Below are 18034 nucleotides of genomic sequence, written 5' to 3'. Positions count from 1 at the left end.
TGGCTGTCAGCTGGACCTTTCTCTTCATGAGGTTTTTCATCCTCAAGGAGACTAGCTCAAGTATCTTCACACGGCAGCAGCAGTGTTCCAAGAGGGCATGAGCAGAAGCTTTACAATCTCTTGACGTCTTGCTTAGAAGTTGTATACCATCACTTCTACTGCATTCTGTTGGTCAAGGCAAGTCACGAAGCCAGTCCAGATTCAAGGAGTGGGGAAATAGACTCTACCTCTTGATGGGAGGAGCTGCAATGAATCTGTGCCATTTTTAATCCACTACACTGTATATACCAACTGAATATCAGCCCTGCATGTATATGTACATAAAAAAAAGACTGGAAGGAAACCAACCTGTTAACAGGGATTATTTTTATCTTTTTATATTCCCGCACTTCTCCAATTTTCTTAATCAGTAAGCATTACTTTCATAAACATAAAAAAAATTTGACATCTTTCATAATAGTTTAATAGGGCAGGTTGGACAGCTTCACTTTGGCACCGAAATCAGCCAAATTCCTTCTCCCCCAGCTCTACCACTTCCCGGCTTTGGCAATTTTGTAACCCCTCTGAGCCTCTGGTTTTCTCAGTCATAAAGACGGAGCTAACATTACCTATTTCACAAGACAGTTGTAAGGATCAAATGCGACAATGAATATAAAGCACCCACACCCACCACGTGCCTTGGCCGAGACATGCCTTGGCGATTTCCCTTCCTCCTCTCCCCCTACTCAGACCTCCTCAGTTATAGGAATTCTCTTTCTCACAAAGATTAAATTCTGTTTAGTAAACTACACACACTCTCTAAAAGTAAACTGTATGCCCTGAGGGCTGGTTTCAAAACTTAGTCCTCCTTTATAACCCCCAAGTACCCAGCACAAGACTCAATAAATATTTGTTGATTTGTTGACTCATTAACCAAATAAAAGTTTTCCAAATGCAAGGCAGTTAATCCCTTTTTATGCAGTTTTAAATCTAAATTCCAGTATCAAGAGGGGGTAATGTTGCTTATCCATTGCATCTATCTATTCATGACAATGGAAAAGCCTAACTTGATTCACTGCCATGAAGAAAACTCAACTTTCTGAGGGTTCTAAGCTTCTACATGTGCACAAACACAATCACAATGAGCTTTCGTCAGCCATATGTTTTTCAGAATAGGCTCTTCCTTGTCATAATGGCAAAGTTGAACATAAGAGCATGAAACTTAAACTGGAAAAACAGGATAAACAGAAAAAAATTACAATGCATTTTAATGAAACAATCATTATTCTAAAAAACTAAGCAACCCAAATTGAAAATGGTCTTGTTTTTGCTTCAATGAGGCAGCTATCATTAGTCACAGAGGTCTAATTTACTGTTATCAGTAAATTTGTAACAAGCTCTCCTTCGGCCTCCCACAAGTAAGACCAAAGCAGAGGAGGGAAGGGCCTATGAATGGTCATCAGTGTGTCATGGTGTCAGGAAAGACACTACCTGGATTAGGTAGACGAGAATCAATGCTATTTTTAAAGATCTTTAAGAAAGACACTGCTTAAACTCCCACCCGACGGTGACTCACTATGCATGACATCCCCAGAGGGTGGGAAGGGTAAGAGAGAACCCACTTTTGCTTTCTTTTTTACATACAGGATATTGCTAACTAAGGCAGAGAATCACTTGTTGAATGTTGGGGGAGGGGGGTGGGAGTGGTCATTTGGTGATAGTCCAATCTCTCATTCCACAGAAAGAGAACGCTGCAGGCCCCTTTTATGCTTTCTCCTTGACTCATCCTGGAAACCAGGCAGGACCCTCAGGAAGGTCTGTCTGGAAAGGTGGGTTGTAAAAGAAAACTGTATCTGTCAGAGGCTTGAATACTTGTTCCAGTGGGTACAATCCAGGAATAGCTTTACCTAATCCAACTGTTCTCAAACATTTTGCTCCCAGGACATTTAAAAACTATTGAAGAATCCAAAATGCATACCTTCAAAAATTCCAGAAAACATTAGAATACATAAGCACACATTCCTTTAGTCACTAAAGCAATGATGTCATCACACATCCCGTAAATTTATAATTATTTCAAAACAGAAAGTTAAAAAAAGGGAATAAAAAGAAGCACAGAGGATGGAGCAAGTAGGGATTACAACAGCAGCAATGGAAGCCAGAAGATAGTCAGATATCATCAATATGCTGAAAGAAAATAACTTCCAATCTCAAATTCTGTCAGCAGTAAAATAAATCCTTCAAGAATTTTAAGATGAATTAAAGATATATTTAGACAAGCAAAACAGAAAATTTTACAAAAGCAGACCTTCACTAAAGGAAATTATGGAGAGTGTAACTCAGGCAGAAGGAAAGTGTTTCCACAAGGAAGGTCAGAGATTTAAGAAAGAACAAGAAGGGACAAAAGTAAGAAATAAAACCTTGTGTTAATTCTAAAAATTATAAGTACAGGAGTCCCCCCTTATCTGCGGTTTCACTTTCTGCAGTTTCAGTTACTCACGGTCAACAGCAGTCTGAAAATATTAAATGGAAAATTCCAGAAATAAACAATTCATAAGTTTTAAATTGTGCGCTGTTGCGAGTAGCGTGACGAAATCTTGAGCCTTCCCACTCTGTCCTGCCCAGGATGTGAATTATCCCTTTGTCCAGTGTATCCACGCTATTTATGCTACCGGTACCCACCCCTTAGTTACTTAGCAGCCGTCTCAGTTATCACATGACTATCCCGGTATCACAGTGCTCGTGTTCAACTCACCCTTATTTTACTTAATAATGGCCCCAAAGCTCAAGAGAGAGCAGTGATGCTGGCACTTTGGATATGCCCAAGAGAAATTGTTGTTAATTTCTTACTGTGTCTAATTTATAAATTAAACTTTATCATAGTTATGTATGTATAGGAAAAAACATAGTATATACAGGGTTCAGTACTATACCCAGTTCCAGGCATCCACTGTGGGTCTTGGACTGTATCCCTTGCAGATAAAGAGGGACTACTCTACAGGCGGAAAACTTATTGAGGAATCCAAATAACTTACCTTAGGAAATTCTGTAAAACACAAGAGTACACAAGCACACATTCCTTTAGACATCAGAGCAATGACTTCATCACACAACAGGTCGCCTCTGGAAAATTCCAGCGAGAGTGAAAAAGGCAAAGGATATCTTACTATTATTATGGAAGTACTTTTGACACAGACTCCCTGAAATGATCTTGGGACCCACAGGGCCCCCGGATCACAATTTGAGAATCGCCTCTCTAATTCCCTTCATCACCCAAGGCCAGGTCTGAGTTTCCTTTCCTGACGGGTCAAGGAAGAAACAGCAAGGTCACTGGTCGGGGGCCACCAGGGGAATTGCTCTCTCGCTTTCGCAAAGGTTACTGGAGGACACGTAGGCTCCGAGGTCGGGCTTCCGGGAAGGCTCCACGAGGCGCCACTAGAGCGCGCCGCTAGAGAACCCAGCCGCGCACCCCTCCCACCCCACCCGCTGGCCGGGTTCACACGGACGCCCGGAAGAGAGGGCGGCGCCAGGAAGAGGGGGCGGGCGCGGCCTCATTGGACGAGGACCGTCCGCCTCACGGCCGGGGGCGGGGCTTCTCCGCGCTAAAAAGCAGAGCTCAGCGGCGGCTCGAACGCGCAGCTCTGGTCGCAGTCAGCTGGAGGTTTTTCGTCGCTCACCGAGGTTCGCCGGGTCATGGTGCCAGCCTGACTGAGAAGAGGACGCTCCCGGGAGACGAATGAGGAACCACCTCCTCCTGCTGTTCAAGTACAGGGGCTTGGTCCGCAAAGGGAAGAAAAGCAAAAGACGAAAATGGCTAAATTCGTGATCCGCCCGGCCACCGCCGCCGACTGCAGTGACATCCTGCGGCTGATCAAGGTAGCCGAGGCCCGGGCTCCTCCCGGGGCGGGGTGGGAGGTGGGCGGCGGCTCCGTTTCCGGGAAAGTCCGCGTCTTGCGCAGGTTCCCCTTTCTCCCCCGCCTCCCCAGCCCCAGCCGGGCTGGGCAGGGCCGCGCCGCTCGGCTCCGGCCAGACTCAGGGAATGAATCGCCACCCCGCCCCGCCCCCTCCTTCCCTCTGAGTTGTCCGTGCCGGGGCCTCACTTAGTTTTCTGCTTCTCTCCCTGTCTCCTGTGTGCATCGCCCCAGGAACTGGCTAAATATGAATACATGGAAGAGCAAGTAATATTAACTGAAAAAGGTAATGTATCAGTGGGGGGCGAGGGACGAGCGTCCAGTACCTGTCACCTTTACCGAGGCCAACACTGTCTGTCCCTGCTGCCCCTTGCAGATCTGCTAGAGGATGGTTTTGGAGAGCACCCCTTCTACCACTGCCTGGTTGCAGAAGTGCCCAAGGAGCACGGGACTCCGGAAGGTAACCGTCCTCCCGTTTCAGAAGCCAAAGAAACCAAGTGTTGTGTAAATCGTAGTGTCTGCTGTGTAGAGAACCACTTACAACACAGGCCGAAGTTACTGAGAAGTTGGCCAGAAATAATAGCCAACCAGTGTTCAGACTACTGAGGAAAAAAAATAGATGTGCGGCACTTAATAATAGGGCGGGTTAAAAGAGCTGTTTAAGTAAGTATCAGAGTGCTGTGGAGACCCGGAAGAGTTTGAGCTGTTTAAGTAAGTATCAGAGTGCTGTGGAGACCCGGAAGAGTTAGGTATAATGTCATTTGTTGTAGTTCAGTTTCATAAATGGTTCTTGTTTGACCCTAACGTAACCTTTTTTGTAATTGTTAAATCACATTTTTTTCTTTAATTTGTCCCAATCTTCAGGTTACAGTCTCTAGCTTCGCCATGTACATGGCCCTTCCGTGTACATGGATGGGCGGGGAGGTAACTAAAAGATCCTTTACACAATAAAGTAGATGATCATGATAAATGAGGTAAGGTCCTATTATCACACACTTAAAACACGGTAGATCAGAAACTCCATTGTACTCGCTTCCTGTCTGTGTTTGCAAAGGACTATAAAATGGCTAGAAAGTTTAATTTGAAACCTTTGCCTCCAGTTGGAATTACAGACACCCATAAGAGGATGTCACATTTTGTTTTGTTTTGCTGGTCCCTGTTGACTGGTCAGAAGATAGCGCTAAAAGGGGAAGTTGTTGGGGTGGGTGCTTAAGTTTTTTTCTGACATCTGTTCCCCAAGCTAGAAGAAATGAGCAGAAAACGTAAGGGGTGAGGTGCTTTTTAGAGGGATGTGGATGTTACATAATACCTGTTTCTGGGTATCTCTGCTTCTTCTGGCTTAAAAACTGGGGAGAGCAAATTGAAAATGTGTGAATTGGAAGGCAAGTTCTGAAATTAAACGTTGCGTTTTTTGGCCTGATGTCCTGACCTTAAGGAAGCAGAGTTTCTAAACTACAAATATTTACTATTCTGAACTGCCGTGTAAACCTGACTTATTCCCAAGTCAACATACCAGTATATCAATAGGATGTGAATAATGTGTGTGTTTAGTTTAAGACCATAGCAGTTTCGCTCTGGCAAATAATGAAAACATTCTCGCTTCCTGAGTATGAGATCCAGCAGATTGCAGAGTGGCCAGTCCACAATTTAAGCCTGGCTTCAGCTAGCTCTAATGTGTGCTTTTTGCAAATACATGTTTTGAGAACAGTGAGATCATCCAGCAGTGGCCTGGACTGCACTAGCATAAAAGTCAAGAGACAGTCCGGTTCAGTGGCTACTTATTTTTATAATACATGCATGTGTATTTTTTAAGACCTATGATAGGCCTCTGATTTTGCAGCTACAACTTTTATGGATTGCTTTTCATTCACATCTCATGTGATACTCTTATTACAGGACACAGCATTGTCGGTTTCGCCATGTACTATTTTACCTATGACCCATGGATTGGCAAACTATTGTATCTTGAGGACTTCTTCGTGATGAGTGATTATAGAGGTATGGTTGAGTTCAGGGGGAAGCTCTAAAGAGAATCAGGTCTTGAAGTCTTTAAGATGATTTTTTAAATGGTACTTCTCTTTCTTTTAGGCTTTGGCATAGGATCAGAAATTCTGAAGAACCTAAGCCAGGTACATTTTGATTTTTGGTTTCTGAATTTGTAAGAGTTATTGGATTATTTTAATGACTGAATCAAAATTGGGTCTTGGAAATGTCACTGAGTTTGTTTTACTCTCCCATATAATAGGTTGCGATGAAATGTCGCTGCAGCAGCATGCACTTCTTGGTAGCAGAATGGAATGAACCATCTATCAACTTCTACAAAAGAAGAGGTGCTTCTGACCTGTCCAGCGAAGAGGGATGGAGACTCTTCAAGATCGACAAGGAGTACTTGCTAAAAATGGCAGCAGAGGAGTGAGGAGTGCTGGTGTAGACGATGACAGCTTCCATTCTATTTTAGAATAAATTCTCAACTTATCTTGCTTTCTATCCTGTTTGTAGTGAAATAATAGAATGAGCACCCATTCCAAAGCTTTATTACCAGTGGCGTTGTTGCATGTTTGAAATGTGGTCAGTCTGAGATGGCAATCTTGTATGCAGTTCGGAGTCAGATTTCTCCTTGAACATCTTTTTGATAAACAACTAGGTGGTGTGATCTTAATGTATATGAAAAAAACTTCATTCTTGTGAGTCATTTAAATGTGTACAATGTACACACTGGTATTTAGAGTTTCTGTTTTGATTCTTTTTTAATAAACTGCCCTTTGATTTAATTGCTTGGTGTAAGCATTTTTACTAATTCTTTATTTCTTAGACATTTTTCTTGCTATTGAGTGCAAAATAAAAATGGCCAAGAAACATAACTTTATAATGGTTTAAAAACAGTATTTAACCCAATTTAAAGTTTCTTATGGTAACGAGAAGCCAGTTGAATTCCAAGGTGTTATATGTAGCAACATGTAAAATATGACTTTACACTGATGACACAGTACACTTGATCTGACAGAATTTTCAAGAGCTTAGAAACTGAGGCCCACAATGAATAAGCCCCTTTGTCACACAAGTAAAAGAGGCAGAGGTCAGATTTTGAAACGGGGGGGGGGGGGGGGGGAAATCTTGGTCACAACAACCTCATCCCACACAAAATACTGTTCTGAAGGGAAAGTGGATCACTTTGCTAATCAGGCAAGAGCAAAAATCCCACATTTTTACAGGAAATTTACAAACAAAAATATAGGCTGAGTTGGACACACGTACCAATCAGAAATTAGCATCATATTTGGAGGGTGAGTTTGTGGTACTGTGTTAACACAATGGGCTTCTGGGAAATAATAGGAGTGCTTAAACCATGGTGGGGGTCGGGGGGGGTGTGTGTAAGTAACAAAACCTTTCTCCAGGACAAAATGAAACTCAGTAGAGGCATGAGGAAGAGATAGTTTTAGATACATGAACTCGCTTGTTTTTTGCTGGGAAAGAGTCACCCTGAGCTAACATCTGTTGCCCATCTTTCTCTTTTTTTTCTTTTACTTTCCTCCCTGAAACCCCAGTACATACTTGTATATTCTAGTTGTAAGTCCTTCTCATTCTTCTATGGGAGCTGCCGCCACAGCATGGCAACTGACAGACGAGTGATGTGGTTCTGTGCCTGGGAACCGAACCCAGGCCGCCGAAGCAGAGTGCGAAACTTGAACCACTAGGCCATTGAGGCTGGCCTCGTGAACTCCTTTTATTACTCATTAACATTGACCTAAATTCCTAAACCCATTAATTCCCACAATGATGAAAATGGTAGTTGATAAGAACCACTTTACTGATTTCCAGGATTAATGTTTTCCAAAAGCTGTCATCGGATACCTGAAAAACAATACTCTGGATCTTCTTTCTGTGTTCTCCAGTTAATAAATACTGGGTTCCTCAGTTGAAGGGGGATTTTGCCCTGTATCCCTTTGTTTCAGTGTCTTTTATGGCTTCCTAAATTAGAAGGCAGCCATATAAACAAGTGTGATCCTGTATTGTATTTAATACAGGAGAACTTTGGGATTTATTGGTGGCTGAGAGCATGCCGTGAAAACAGGCTTACAGAGTCCATTCTCAACCAGAGTCCCACTCAGATGGCAAGTAACTACAGCATGGGAGAGAAATACTCACCAACATAAAAAGGGTTAACTGAACACCAAGAGCCTTGTGGGGAAAAAAGACATTTTGAAAATTGTGTTTTGGAAAGTGGGCCTCTGAGCAAAACAATTACATGCTGACTGTGGTTAAATGTGTGAATAAATTAGATTTACCAAGCAAGTTACAATATAACTCTTTGTTTTCTCATTCTTCTTAGAGCTTAGCCCTAAAGCCCCAGTGTAGTCATCACAAATGCTTTTATGAAGTTTTTGTGTCCACATTAAAGAAATCCCTTAAGTTGAAAATTTAGAAGCTGAAACACTACAACATCAGCCCACTGAATGTTCAAAACAATTACAAACACACTTCTTTAAAAACTACAGTATAAAACAAATCTGTAAAGCTTGAAATCTCCAGACAAGTAAGAAAACATGTTCTGGGGAAATTATATGAAAGGAAATAATAAACAATGATAAACCTGGAAAAGGTCGGGGGGGAGTAAGTAACACCTCTGTAAAGATAACTTTAAAATCACTATTTTACTAAAGTATTATGCCTGACATAATCATTTAGGAAGAATAGTATTTCAGACCTAAGGACTTGCTAATTGTTATATTAGGATATTTTGGGGTTTTCTCTGTGTGTTTTTTTTTAATAAGTGTTATTTGCTAAGTTTATTATGTCCCTTAAAGGACTTACAAAATCAAAATTTCTGACACTATTAAAACAGGAAGTAGCTGGGTTTGTCTACACATATAGGCTTATGACATCCTGCTACCAATCTGACTGCAGAGTCGATAGTAGAGCCGTGGTCTGTCATTGTCCAAACCAGAGCCCAAGATCATCAACTGCTTAGATCTCATGGGGTAGCCTTTCTAGGGAAAGAAAGTAGAGTCTTTTTCACAGAAATGCAGAAACAACAATTCAGAAGAAGCCTAATGGTTTATGAATGCCTTATACCCACTCTACCCCATCCTGTGAGTCTCCTCTCCACTGGGTGCCCAGCAGGGCCTATAATGGATGGCACTTATCGCTGCTCCTTGAGGCAAGGGGCTGCTCAGCAGCAACTGATGGAGCTGGCCATGCCCTGGGAAACTGGCCACCATCTCCCGCTCTGAGAAGCAGCTTCCTCCCTGACTGTGGCAGGCTTGGCCTCCCGTTCAGGGTCTGCAGGTGGCCATGTCTGCTTCTAGAATTCTGTTTGCTTGACTGGCCACATCTTTGTTTTCTTACTTCATCATCTCTTACCGTGGATTGTCACCTCAGGGTGACCCTGTGCTTCATTCTCACCCCTTTTCTTTGTGCTGCCAGTCTGGGCTTCAAGCCAGTCAGCCGTTACCCACAGCTCAGACTGACACCCTTATTGAACTCAGCCCACCGTCACTGCCTTTGTTGCCCCACCTAGCAAAGGTCACCAAATGCCCTTCCTCATAATGTTCTCCCAGCACCTATTCCTCCATCACCTCCTTCTTTCTTGTGGCTCGCATCTGCCCAGCAAATGTTTTAGTAGCTTCCAGATGGTTATCAACATAATAGTTGAGCTAACATTTAGTAAGTACTCACCAGGAACAAGGCATTACGTTTAGCACTTTGTATATATTATCTCATCTAATTCTCACAAACACCGTATGAAGTAGGTACTATTATTAGTTTCCTTTTATAAGGAGAAACTAAACCTCTGAGGGGTTAAGTTGCCTAAGGCCATACAACTAGGCCTGGGACTCAAACTCCAAAACCAAATTTCTCAAACCCCTGGGGTTCACTGCCATATTCTCAGAGGACCTCATATTCTCTATAAGAATGGTTGAATTTAGTGTTTCTTTTGGTTTATATGGTAAAGAATAATCAGTATAAGCATTTTCTGGATCATCAAAATCAGTAGTTCTCAGTATGGGCTGCACATAAGAATTGCCTAGAAAGCTTTTAAGAAATACTAATGCCTCACCCTGAGAGATTCCTAATTTAGGTGTATTTCAATACACATTCCAAAATGAAGCCATGGCTGAGAGCCACTGATCTAGATAACCACCTCGTAACTGAATCTTAGTCACAATTGTGAGCACAACCATTTCAGTTTGTGCTTACACTGCTCACCCTGGCACCATATTATTAACAGTGAGCTCTTGCCAAGCAAAGACCAAGTGAAGTCACATCACACAGCACGAAGGAGAACCTTGTGGAGAGTTTATTTAGAGAAAAAACGGTGAGCGAGTTATGTCATCCGACTGCATACAGTGCTGAAACCAAAAACATCCACCCCAGCCATCAGTACCATGTTCCTTTGCAAACAGCAACTTCACTGCAGCAAAATATCTTCCCTCACACGAAATCAGTGTTGTTCATTTGAATTTTATTAGTTTGGACATTTTGTGTGTATTTGATTTGTAAATGTATATTTGTTTTACAGTTGTGTAGGAGCTATGACATAAAATGTTCACATCTAGTTATATGTCTATAGTAAGTAATATAATAAAAATAATTTCAGTCACCAGTGGGGGTCTGTGAGAATTCTTTCCTTAAAAGGGGTCCATGTTACTCAAGTTTGAGAAACACTGCCATAATCACAATTCAATACTGCCTGCTTCTGTTTGGTTAAAAAAGAAGGCCAGGGCCGGCCCTGTGGCTTAGCGGTTAAGTGCGCGCGCTCCGCTGCTGGCGGCCCGGGTTCGGATCCCGGGCGCGCACCAACGCACTGCTTCTCCGGCCATGCTGAGGCCGCGTCCCACATACAGCAACTAGAAGGATGTGCAGCTATGACATACAACTATCTACTGGGGCTTTGGGGGAAAAAATAAATAAATGAAAAATTAAAAAAAAAAAAAGAAGGCCAAAGGTGTCAGAGGTAAGACTTTTCCAACTGGGCCCCAACTTGATCAGACTCAGGTTTGAATTTTCAGCAAGAATATTTCATAGATGATGTTTCTTTTTTCCATCAAGAGGCATATATGGGGCCGATCCCGTGGCATAGTGGTTAAGTCTGGCACCCTCCGCTTCAGTGGCCTGGGTTCACGAGTTTGGATCCCAGGTGTGGAACTACACCACTTGTCAAGCCATGTTGTGGCAGCAACTCACATACAAAATAGAGGAAGATTGGCACAGATGTTAGCTCAGAGCTAATCTTCCTCAAGCAAAAAACGATGAAGGTTGGCAACAGATGTTAGCTCAGAGTGAATCTTCCTCACCAGAAAAAAAAAAAGAGGCATATAATGCCTGGTCATCTTTTTGTGATGCTGGCAGCCATTAATATCAATACCTAGGTCTACTGATTCATTAGGAGCTGCAAAACGGTGATACTCTATTTCTGTCATTCCTTCATTTTTTAGCTAAAATACTCCTATAAAGAGAACTTTCCCCCATTGTATATTTCCTTACCATGAAGTACAGTTCACCCAGGAATGACAGGATAAATGCTTGATTCTTTCCTTTTATTTACTAGTTTTCAAAAGAATGAATTAGCTTCCTCAGTGTCAAGGAGAGGGAAATTCCCCCTTCTACCCTTCTTGTGTTCCTATGGCTGGACTAATAATAAAATTGACACGAGACCAGATTAACAGGGTAAAACTCAAATTAATATGTGCACACAAGAGATCATAGAGAAATAATGCTCTCTGAGTGAACAAAGCAGGTGGTTTACATAGTTTTTTATACAAAGAAACAATAAATTTGTGAGAAAGCGACAGGACAAAGAAACTTAGGTTTGGGTACATAATTAGTGAGGAATTTAAACAGAGTTTAAGCTTGAGGTAGTGAACTAGTAAAAATAACAAAGTTTGTTTATGCAGGCTTCTTGGCCCTGAATTCCCTAGCTCTGGTGATAAGGATGCAGGGAGAGCACCTTTCACATGGGAGATTTATTTCCTGCTTTCAGGGGGAACAGAGACAGGAGGGTCAGAATGCTCTCCTTGTACTGGCTGCTTCTCAAGTGACTTTAATTTGAAATAATCATATGCCATTGTGGAATATTTTGAGGCAGCCTGTCCTGGGCCCCAACACTAGCATCTTCCAATTAGGGATTTTTTTCCCCCAAGTATCATTATTAACTCATGGACTTTAAACATTTCCTGTGCCTTAATTCATTGCTGTTATTTTTCTTATTGAAGCTCAGATTGCCCTAACTGTCCAGTGAGAGCTTCTTCAAGTTGGCTTCAGAGTCCTTTGTTAGCTTCCCAGAAGCCTTCATTAGCTATCTCACTTTTAAGATGTCCCAGGCTCATCTTGTACATTTCCTACCCCAGTCTTGACATCAATGGCTAGGTAATTCTGAGCTTCAAAGGTTCCCAGGGAAGTAACATTTATAGGGAGCAATAAATGTTCACAGCTCTCTGTTTTGATAAGGATATAGGGAGAGCAGTGGCATTCACTTCTGGTTTAGCTCAAGGAGGCTGCCACCAACTATGGGCCAGGGCTGTCTTCTTCCACCTTGTTGCTTATATTGCCTTCTTTCAGCCAGTGAATCAGTAACAACAAAAGTGGTTTCAAAACAGCTAAATCCACAATGACAACAATCCTTGTTTGCAGAGAGACATGGTCCAGAGGCAGTTTGGGTCTGATGGAAAGAACACTCCACTTGGAGTCAAAGAAAACTAAATTAGATCCTGGCTCTTCTTCATTTATGGGAATAAAAATAAACTTCATTTATGGGATTAAAAATAAACTACCTCAGAGCCAGCCCTGATGGCCTAGTAGTGGTTCAAGTTCGGTACGCTCCGCTTCAGCAGCCCGGTTTGTTTCCCAGTCGAGGAACCACACCACCCATCGGTCAGTTGCCATGCTGTGGCGGCAGCTCACATAGAAGAACTAGAACGACTTACAACTAGGATATACAGCCATGCACTGGGGCTTTGGGGAGGGGAAAAAAAAAGAGGAAGATGGGCAACAGATGTTAGCTCAGGGCAAATCTTTCCCTGCAAAAAAATAAATAAATAAACAAAATACCTCAGAGTTGCTGTGAGGACTAAATGAGATTATGAATATGGACACAGAGGATGTACATTATTAATGTATTCTATGTGATCTACTTATAGTAAACCTATGTTGACTATCTACTATGTGCCAGATGCTGTGATTTTGTTATTTCATTAATCTTCATCACAACAGTGTAGGGTATTTGAGAGGTCACAGAATAGGCCACCCCAAAATATGCCACTTTGGCATAAGGACTATTTTGAGCTAAAGGCACTTGAAAAACAGCAGATGGAAGAAGGGCATTGTAATCTCCCCTTTTCTTCCTAAAAACAGGAGATAAAACTCCAATGTGAAAAGATACCCTCCCTGTACCAGGAGAAATTCTTCATAGACAGTCAAAGCCAAGAGAATTCTGTACAAATACAGCTTGTTAAAATAATCCTCTCTTCTTTCAGCCTCCCAGTATATTTCAGTTACTTTTACACAATTGTCTCTCTTTATTCAATCTAGTATAAAAGCATTCAGGTTTTGCCACTTCTTTGGGTTTCCATTTCCTTATGAGGACTTCCATGTCACTTAAAACTTATATTAAATACTTTTGTATGCTTGTCCCCTGTTAATCTGTTTTATGTTAATTAAATTCTCAGGCCCAGCCAAAGACTCCTTTCTTGTGTTCTTATGGCTGGACTAATAATAAAATTGAGGGTAGGGGGTCAAGTTTTGCATCCCCCACATATTCCAATGGTGCGCTGGTAAACCAGCTGGGGATGTGGAGGAGCCTTGATTTTGTAGAATTTGCTGATTAATATGGTGTACATTTGTCCCTCCATATCTGAGGGGGATTGGTTCCATGACCCCCTAGAATGTCAAAATCCATGGATGCTCAAGTCCCTTATAAAAATGGTGTAGTATTTGCATATAACCTACACACATCCTCCTCTATACTTTAAATCATCTCTAGGTTACTTATAATACCTAATACAATGTAAATAGTTGTTAGACTGTATTGTTTATGGAACAATGACAAGAAAAAAAAAGTCTGTACATGTTCAGTCCAGATGCAAACATCATAGGCCTTTTGGTCCATGGTTGGTTGAATCAACGGATGCCCAACCTGCGGATATGGAGGGCCAACTGTAAATACTTCCACCAACGCTGATTTCAAGCTACCAATGGTTTTAACAACTGGCTTGCAAAATTCCTAAATATTTAACAATAGGCTCTCCCAAGCCAGTAGAAGCTTCAGCACACCGCTGAATCAGGCCCATTTTAAAGATGAGGAAACAGAGGCTTAGAGAGGTTGAGCGACTTGGATTCACTGCAGCGGGTGCAGATCTGGGCTGTCAACCGGGTCTGTGCCTCCACAAACGTGTTCTTTCTTTACCACACACCTGCCCTTTCTCTAAGCAGTTGATCCACACTATTTGACCACGGATTTACTTATTTATTTATGCTTTTGGCATAACAATGTGAACAAAAATGTTTACCTCCTTGACTGTCAACATCCTGGGAGCAGGGACCGTGTCCTATAACCTTTGTATTCTCAGGGCCTCATTCCATGCATGGCACACAGTGGGCAATGAATAAACAGTCATAAAATAAATGGAATAAACCCGCCCCAGTTTTAGGGGGAAACTGATAGAATTAACTCTAATGTCATTCTTATAACAGGCACCCATTTTGAGAGTCACAATTTAATTGGAAAAAAAAGAAAGCTAATAATTATAGAGCACTTTCTACATCCCACATGTTATACATGGATGATGTCATTTAATCCTTAAAACAAAGCCATCCTGTTGTGTATGAGGAAGGTAGGATGTAGGGGGTGAAGCAACTTATTCTATGTTATACAACCAGAAGGCAATGGGGTTGAATTTGAACTGGACAGCTGAGCCCCAGATACACTTCACAAACCACAACTCATTGTCTAGTTTCACCATACATGGTGGCTTTTAGTTATTGATTCTGGTGGTGCTTTGGGGCTGACAATTTTTATGTCACCTGCAAAAGGTCTTGCCTATGCTTAGATTAGGTGTGGAGGAACCAGGGGGAATGTCAGCTTCCTATCAACTGCTCCTTGCCTCAACACTTTGCAGCCAGTCCTGCAAGAAAATTCGACTTCTCCACAGACGACCAGCTTCAAGGCAAGGAAAGTGGTTCAGGAACCATCCCACTTCACTTTCTCTTCCTCAAATTATATATGAGTTCTGTTACTAGAAACAAAAATTCGCTCTCCTAAACTTTCCACACGGGCCTCCAAGGAGTTGAAAAACAAAAATCATTTTCCAGTTTCTCTGGCTTCAAGCCTGATTCCAGGACGTGATCCAACACTAATCACCATCCAAATGCCTGTCAGCAAGACGGTCGCTATGTACTCTGGCATATAGTACTGAGGCAGTCTTATGCAATGTTTTTAAGGCATTATGTTATAATTATACCTGGCCTTGTTTCCTGCACATCTCGCAGATGCTTATCCACCAACGGGGTGTTAGCTGACAATCACTCGAAACAAGCCTGAACAAAAGAAATAATAGCGGTAACCCTGAGGAACTTCTGAAAGAATATACAGCTAATGTTCCAGAATGTTGGGCCAGTAAAATATTCTCTTACTGGCAAGTCAAATGTCAAGCAGCACATCTACCTTTTCCTGTTCAGCCTTTGACCTCTCTTTGTGCTCTCTTCTTGTGTCCAGAACAATGTTACTTAACACCTCTGTATCTTAAAACATGAAACACCAAGGGGAATTCTTACAAACCCTCATCCCCACACCTCACCACCACCCCACCTCCCAGAAGAGCTAAAATGCTTAAAGAATGGTATATGCATGCTGTTTGTTAGAACTGCTAAGGAGGGGCTACCTACCCACTGTCCCTATTGCCCCTCCCCTGGGATGGGAGGGAAAGGGTTGTGGCATGGTCAAGCACACCATGGTCTCAGGCCAGACCGGACCAGACGGAACTCTGGGGAAATGTTCCCACGGAAATCCAGGGAAGTGGTGAGGAGAAAGCTCCAGAGGGAAGAATCTAGGTGGTGGTGTGTGTGGTTACATTCCAGTCTGTGTTTGAAGAGGTTTCCAAGCAGGTTTTAATTAACCTCCAGCTGAAACTTGCTAAACAAGTTTTACAACCCAGGTTATTGTGTTAGTATTTTTCTGGGTGTATTGTCCTGGGTTTGAATTTCTTGAAGTTTATTATTCTTTCTAACTACAACTCAGTGGGAAAAAGCAAAGTGTACATTTAACAACCTAGGTATTTCCTGGTAATGACTTGTAGGAAAGTATGATATCTGTGTGAGATTTAGACCGAGAAAAGAAGCAAAAATTTAAAGTTGATATTTGCAAGTGATGAGACAAAACCAAAAGTTTTTTTTTAAAGAATATGCCTTTTTTCCAGTGAAATATACACAACCTTTTGGTTCAAATGCTAATTATTTGAGACTTAGCTTTTACAACAAAACTTCAGGTCTCATATGCTCCAAATCCTAGGGGACAAATTCAGAATAGTTTTTCTTTCTAGTCTACTTCATCAAGGCGTGCATTTCAGAGACTAAAGCACCACATTATCTTTCTGCAACAATAACCACTGAATAATAATCACTCTGTCCTCAAAGGAGCTACTGAGAAGAGTGGGCTTTGAGGAAACTCAAAAAGATGTAGGATGCTGCCCCAGAGGCCTCCGTCCCTGGGTGTTTAGAATAATCCCTGACATGATCTCTGATAGGTCACTCTCTACAGGCATTTATATAAGCCTCTGCCCCAAGTGTGGAGGAGTCATCTAGTTCAAGGCCTTCAAACTGGGAAACATTTGCCACTTGAGGTATATGAGAACTTTCCAGGGGACTGAGTTTTAGGAATGTGGGGGATCAGAATTGGCCACCTCAAAATATGTCTCTTTACCTTATTATTTTCTGAAAGACACTTTGACCTCCCCCCTCACTAACTGCCTAAAAGAATTTAAGATAAGATAGATAACTCTGGGTATCGATAGACTGGGACGGTCCTTGCTGAGCCCATTCTTATCAAAGTTCTGTTTACCAAACATTTACATTTGTAAGGTAAATCTCCATTTGTAAAGGTATCTCCTTCTCTGTACTGGGAAGAAGGGTAGATGACCTCATCTCTAGAAACTTATCAATGTGGAAGGTGAGGCCTTAAATCTGCATACTCTTGTTTACTGTGCTTTTCTGGTAATCTCCCATAACTGACTCCCTCACCGCCAACATCCTCCTTTATCTTTAGCTGAAGAGGGTATTTAAGATGAGAACCTCCGCCATTTTGTCGAGTTACCTAGTTTTTCCAGGTCTCTCTCATGTATACATGTTATAAAGCTTTGTTTGATTTTCTCCTGTTATTTGGTCTTGTCAATTTAATTTGTAGCCCAGCCAGAAAGGATCCAGAGTGGGTAGAGGATAGTCTGCTTTCCCTTCGGGAACTTAGTGTTCAAACCTCACATTCCATATATACTCTTTCTAGAAATAATCTGCCTGACAATGCCTCTGAGGCAAAGAGATGAGACTCAGTTCCCTTTGTCCATCTCCCCTTTCATAATTGCCCTTCTCTCACTTGACTAAAACAAGGTATATCCCTCACCCACCCTGAGTCTTATCAGAGTGTGCTGCCTCAAAGTGTAAAAACCTCTGAGCATCAAACCAAACCTCTGGGCACCATCAGGAATGATAGCTCCTAAAGGAAGAGTTCTCTGCAAGTTAAGCCAGTGTTGGGAAGGAGAAATCATTTTCTCCCTACCCTTCTAGATTCTTGGCTGATGTCCCCCTGTAATAAAAGACAGATTAACGGGAGAAAGCAAACAAAAATTTAATAACATGTGTACCTCCTGTATACATGGGAGACCCAGGAAAACTGAGTAACTCCCTGAAATGGCCCAAGCCACCACCTTAAATACCATCTCCAGCTAAACACAAAAGATGTTGGGGGAGGGGCCAGTTATGGGAGGTGACCAGGAAAAGCACAGTAAACAAGGGTAAGGTTGTCATGCAGATTTAAGCCCTGCCTTCTCCATTGATAAGAGTTTCTAGAGATTTAGAGTCATCCTCCTCTTCCTGGTACAGCGAAGGAGACACCCTTACAAACAGAAATTTCTGTTACAAATGTAAATGTCTCTTACAAA

At 42.0% G+C, this 18034-nt stretch overlaps 1 protein-coding gene across 1 annotated transcript; it reads left to right on the top strand.

Annotated features, from left to right (window-relative positions):
* The first annotated feature begins 3598 nt into the window (after window positions 1-3598).
* SAT1 (spermidine/spermine N1-acetyltransferase 1) lies at window positions 3599-6661 on the top strand. Its single transcript, XM_004435202.2, has 6 exons — window positions 3599-3855; window positions 4125-4176; window positions 4267-4350; window positions 5787-5888; window positions 5979-6019; window positions 6136-6661. The coding sequence occupies exons 1-6, from the start codon at window positions 3790-3792 to the stop codon at window positions 6304-6306; spliced, it is 516 nt and encodes a 171-aa protein (XP_004435259.1). The 5' UTR covers window positions 3599-3789; the 3' UTR covers window positions 6307-6661.
* Window positions 6662-18034: the final 11373 nt, after the last annotated feature.

The sequence above is a fragment of the Ceratotherium simum genome, chromosome X (assembly GCF_057802395.1).
Source record: "Ceratotherium simum simum isolate JZ-2026a chromosome X, ASM5780239v1, whole genome shotgun sequence".
NCBI classification, from domain to species: Eukaryota; Metazoa; Chordata; class Mammalia; order Perissodactyla; family Rhinocerotidae; genus Ceratotherium; species Ceratotherium simum.
The sequence above is the reverse complement of the archived record's forward strand: the minus strand, read 5'-3'. Positions and strand labels throughout refer to the sequence as shown.

What these genes read in the sequence shown, in the direction of transcription:
- SAT1 (XM_004435202.2), top strand. Translation starts at nt 3,790, where the DNA reads ATGGCTAAATTCGTGATCCGCCCGGCCACCGCCGCCGACTGCAGTGAC. An exon ending in GGAGCACGGGACTCCGGAAG is followed by an intron (nt 4,351 to 5,786) that starts GTAACCGTCCTC and finishes CTCTTATTACAG; the next exon opens with GACACAGCATTGTCGGTTTC. An exon ending in TTCTGAAGAACCTAAGCCAG is followed by an intron (nt 6,020 to 6,135) that starts GTACATTTTGAT and finishes CCCATATAATAG; the next exon opens with GTTGCGATGAAATGTCGCTG.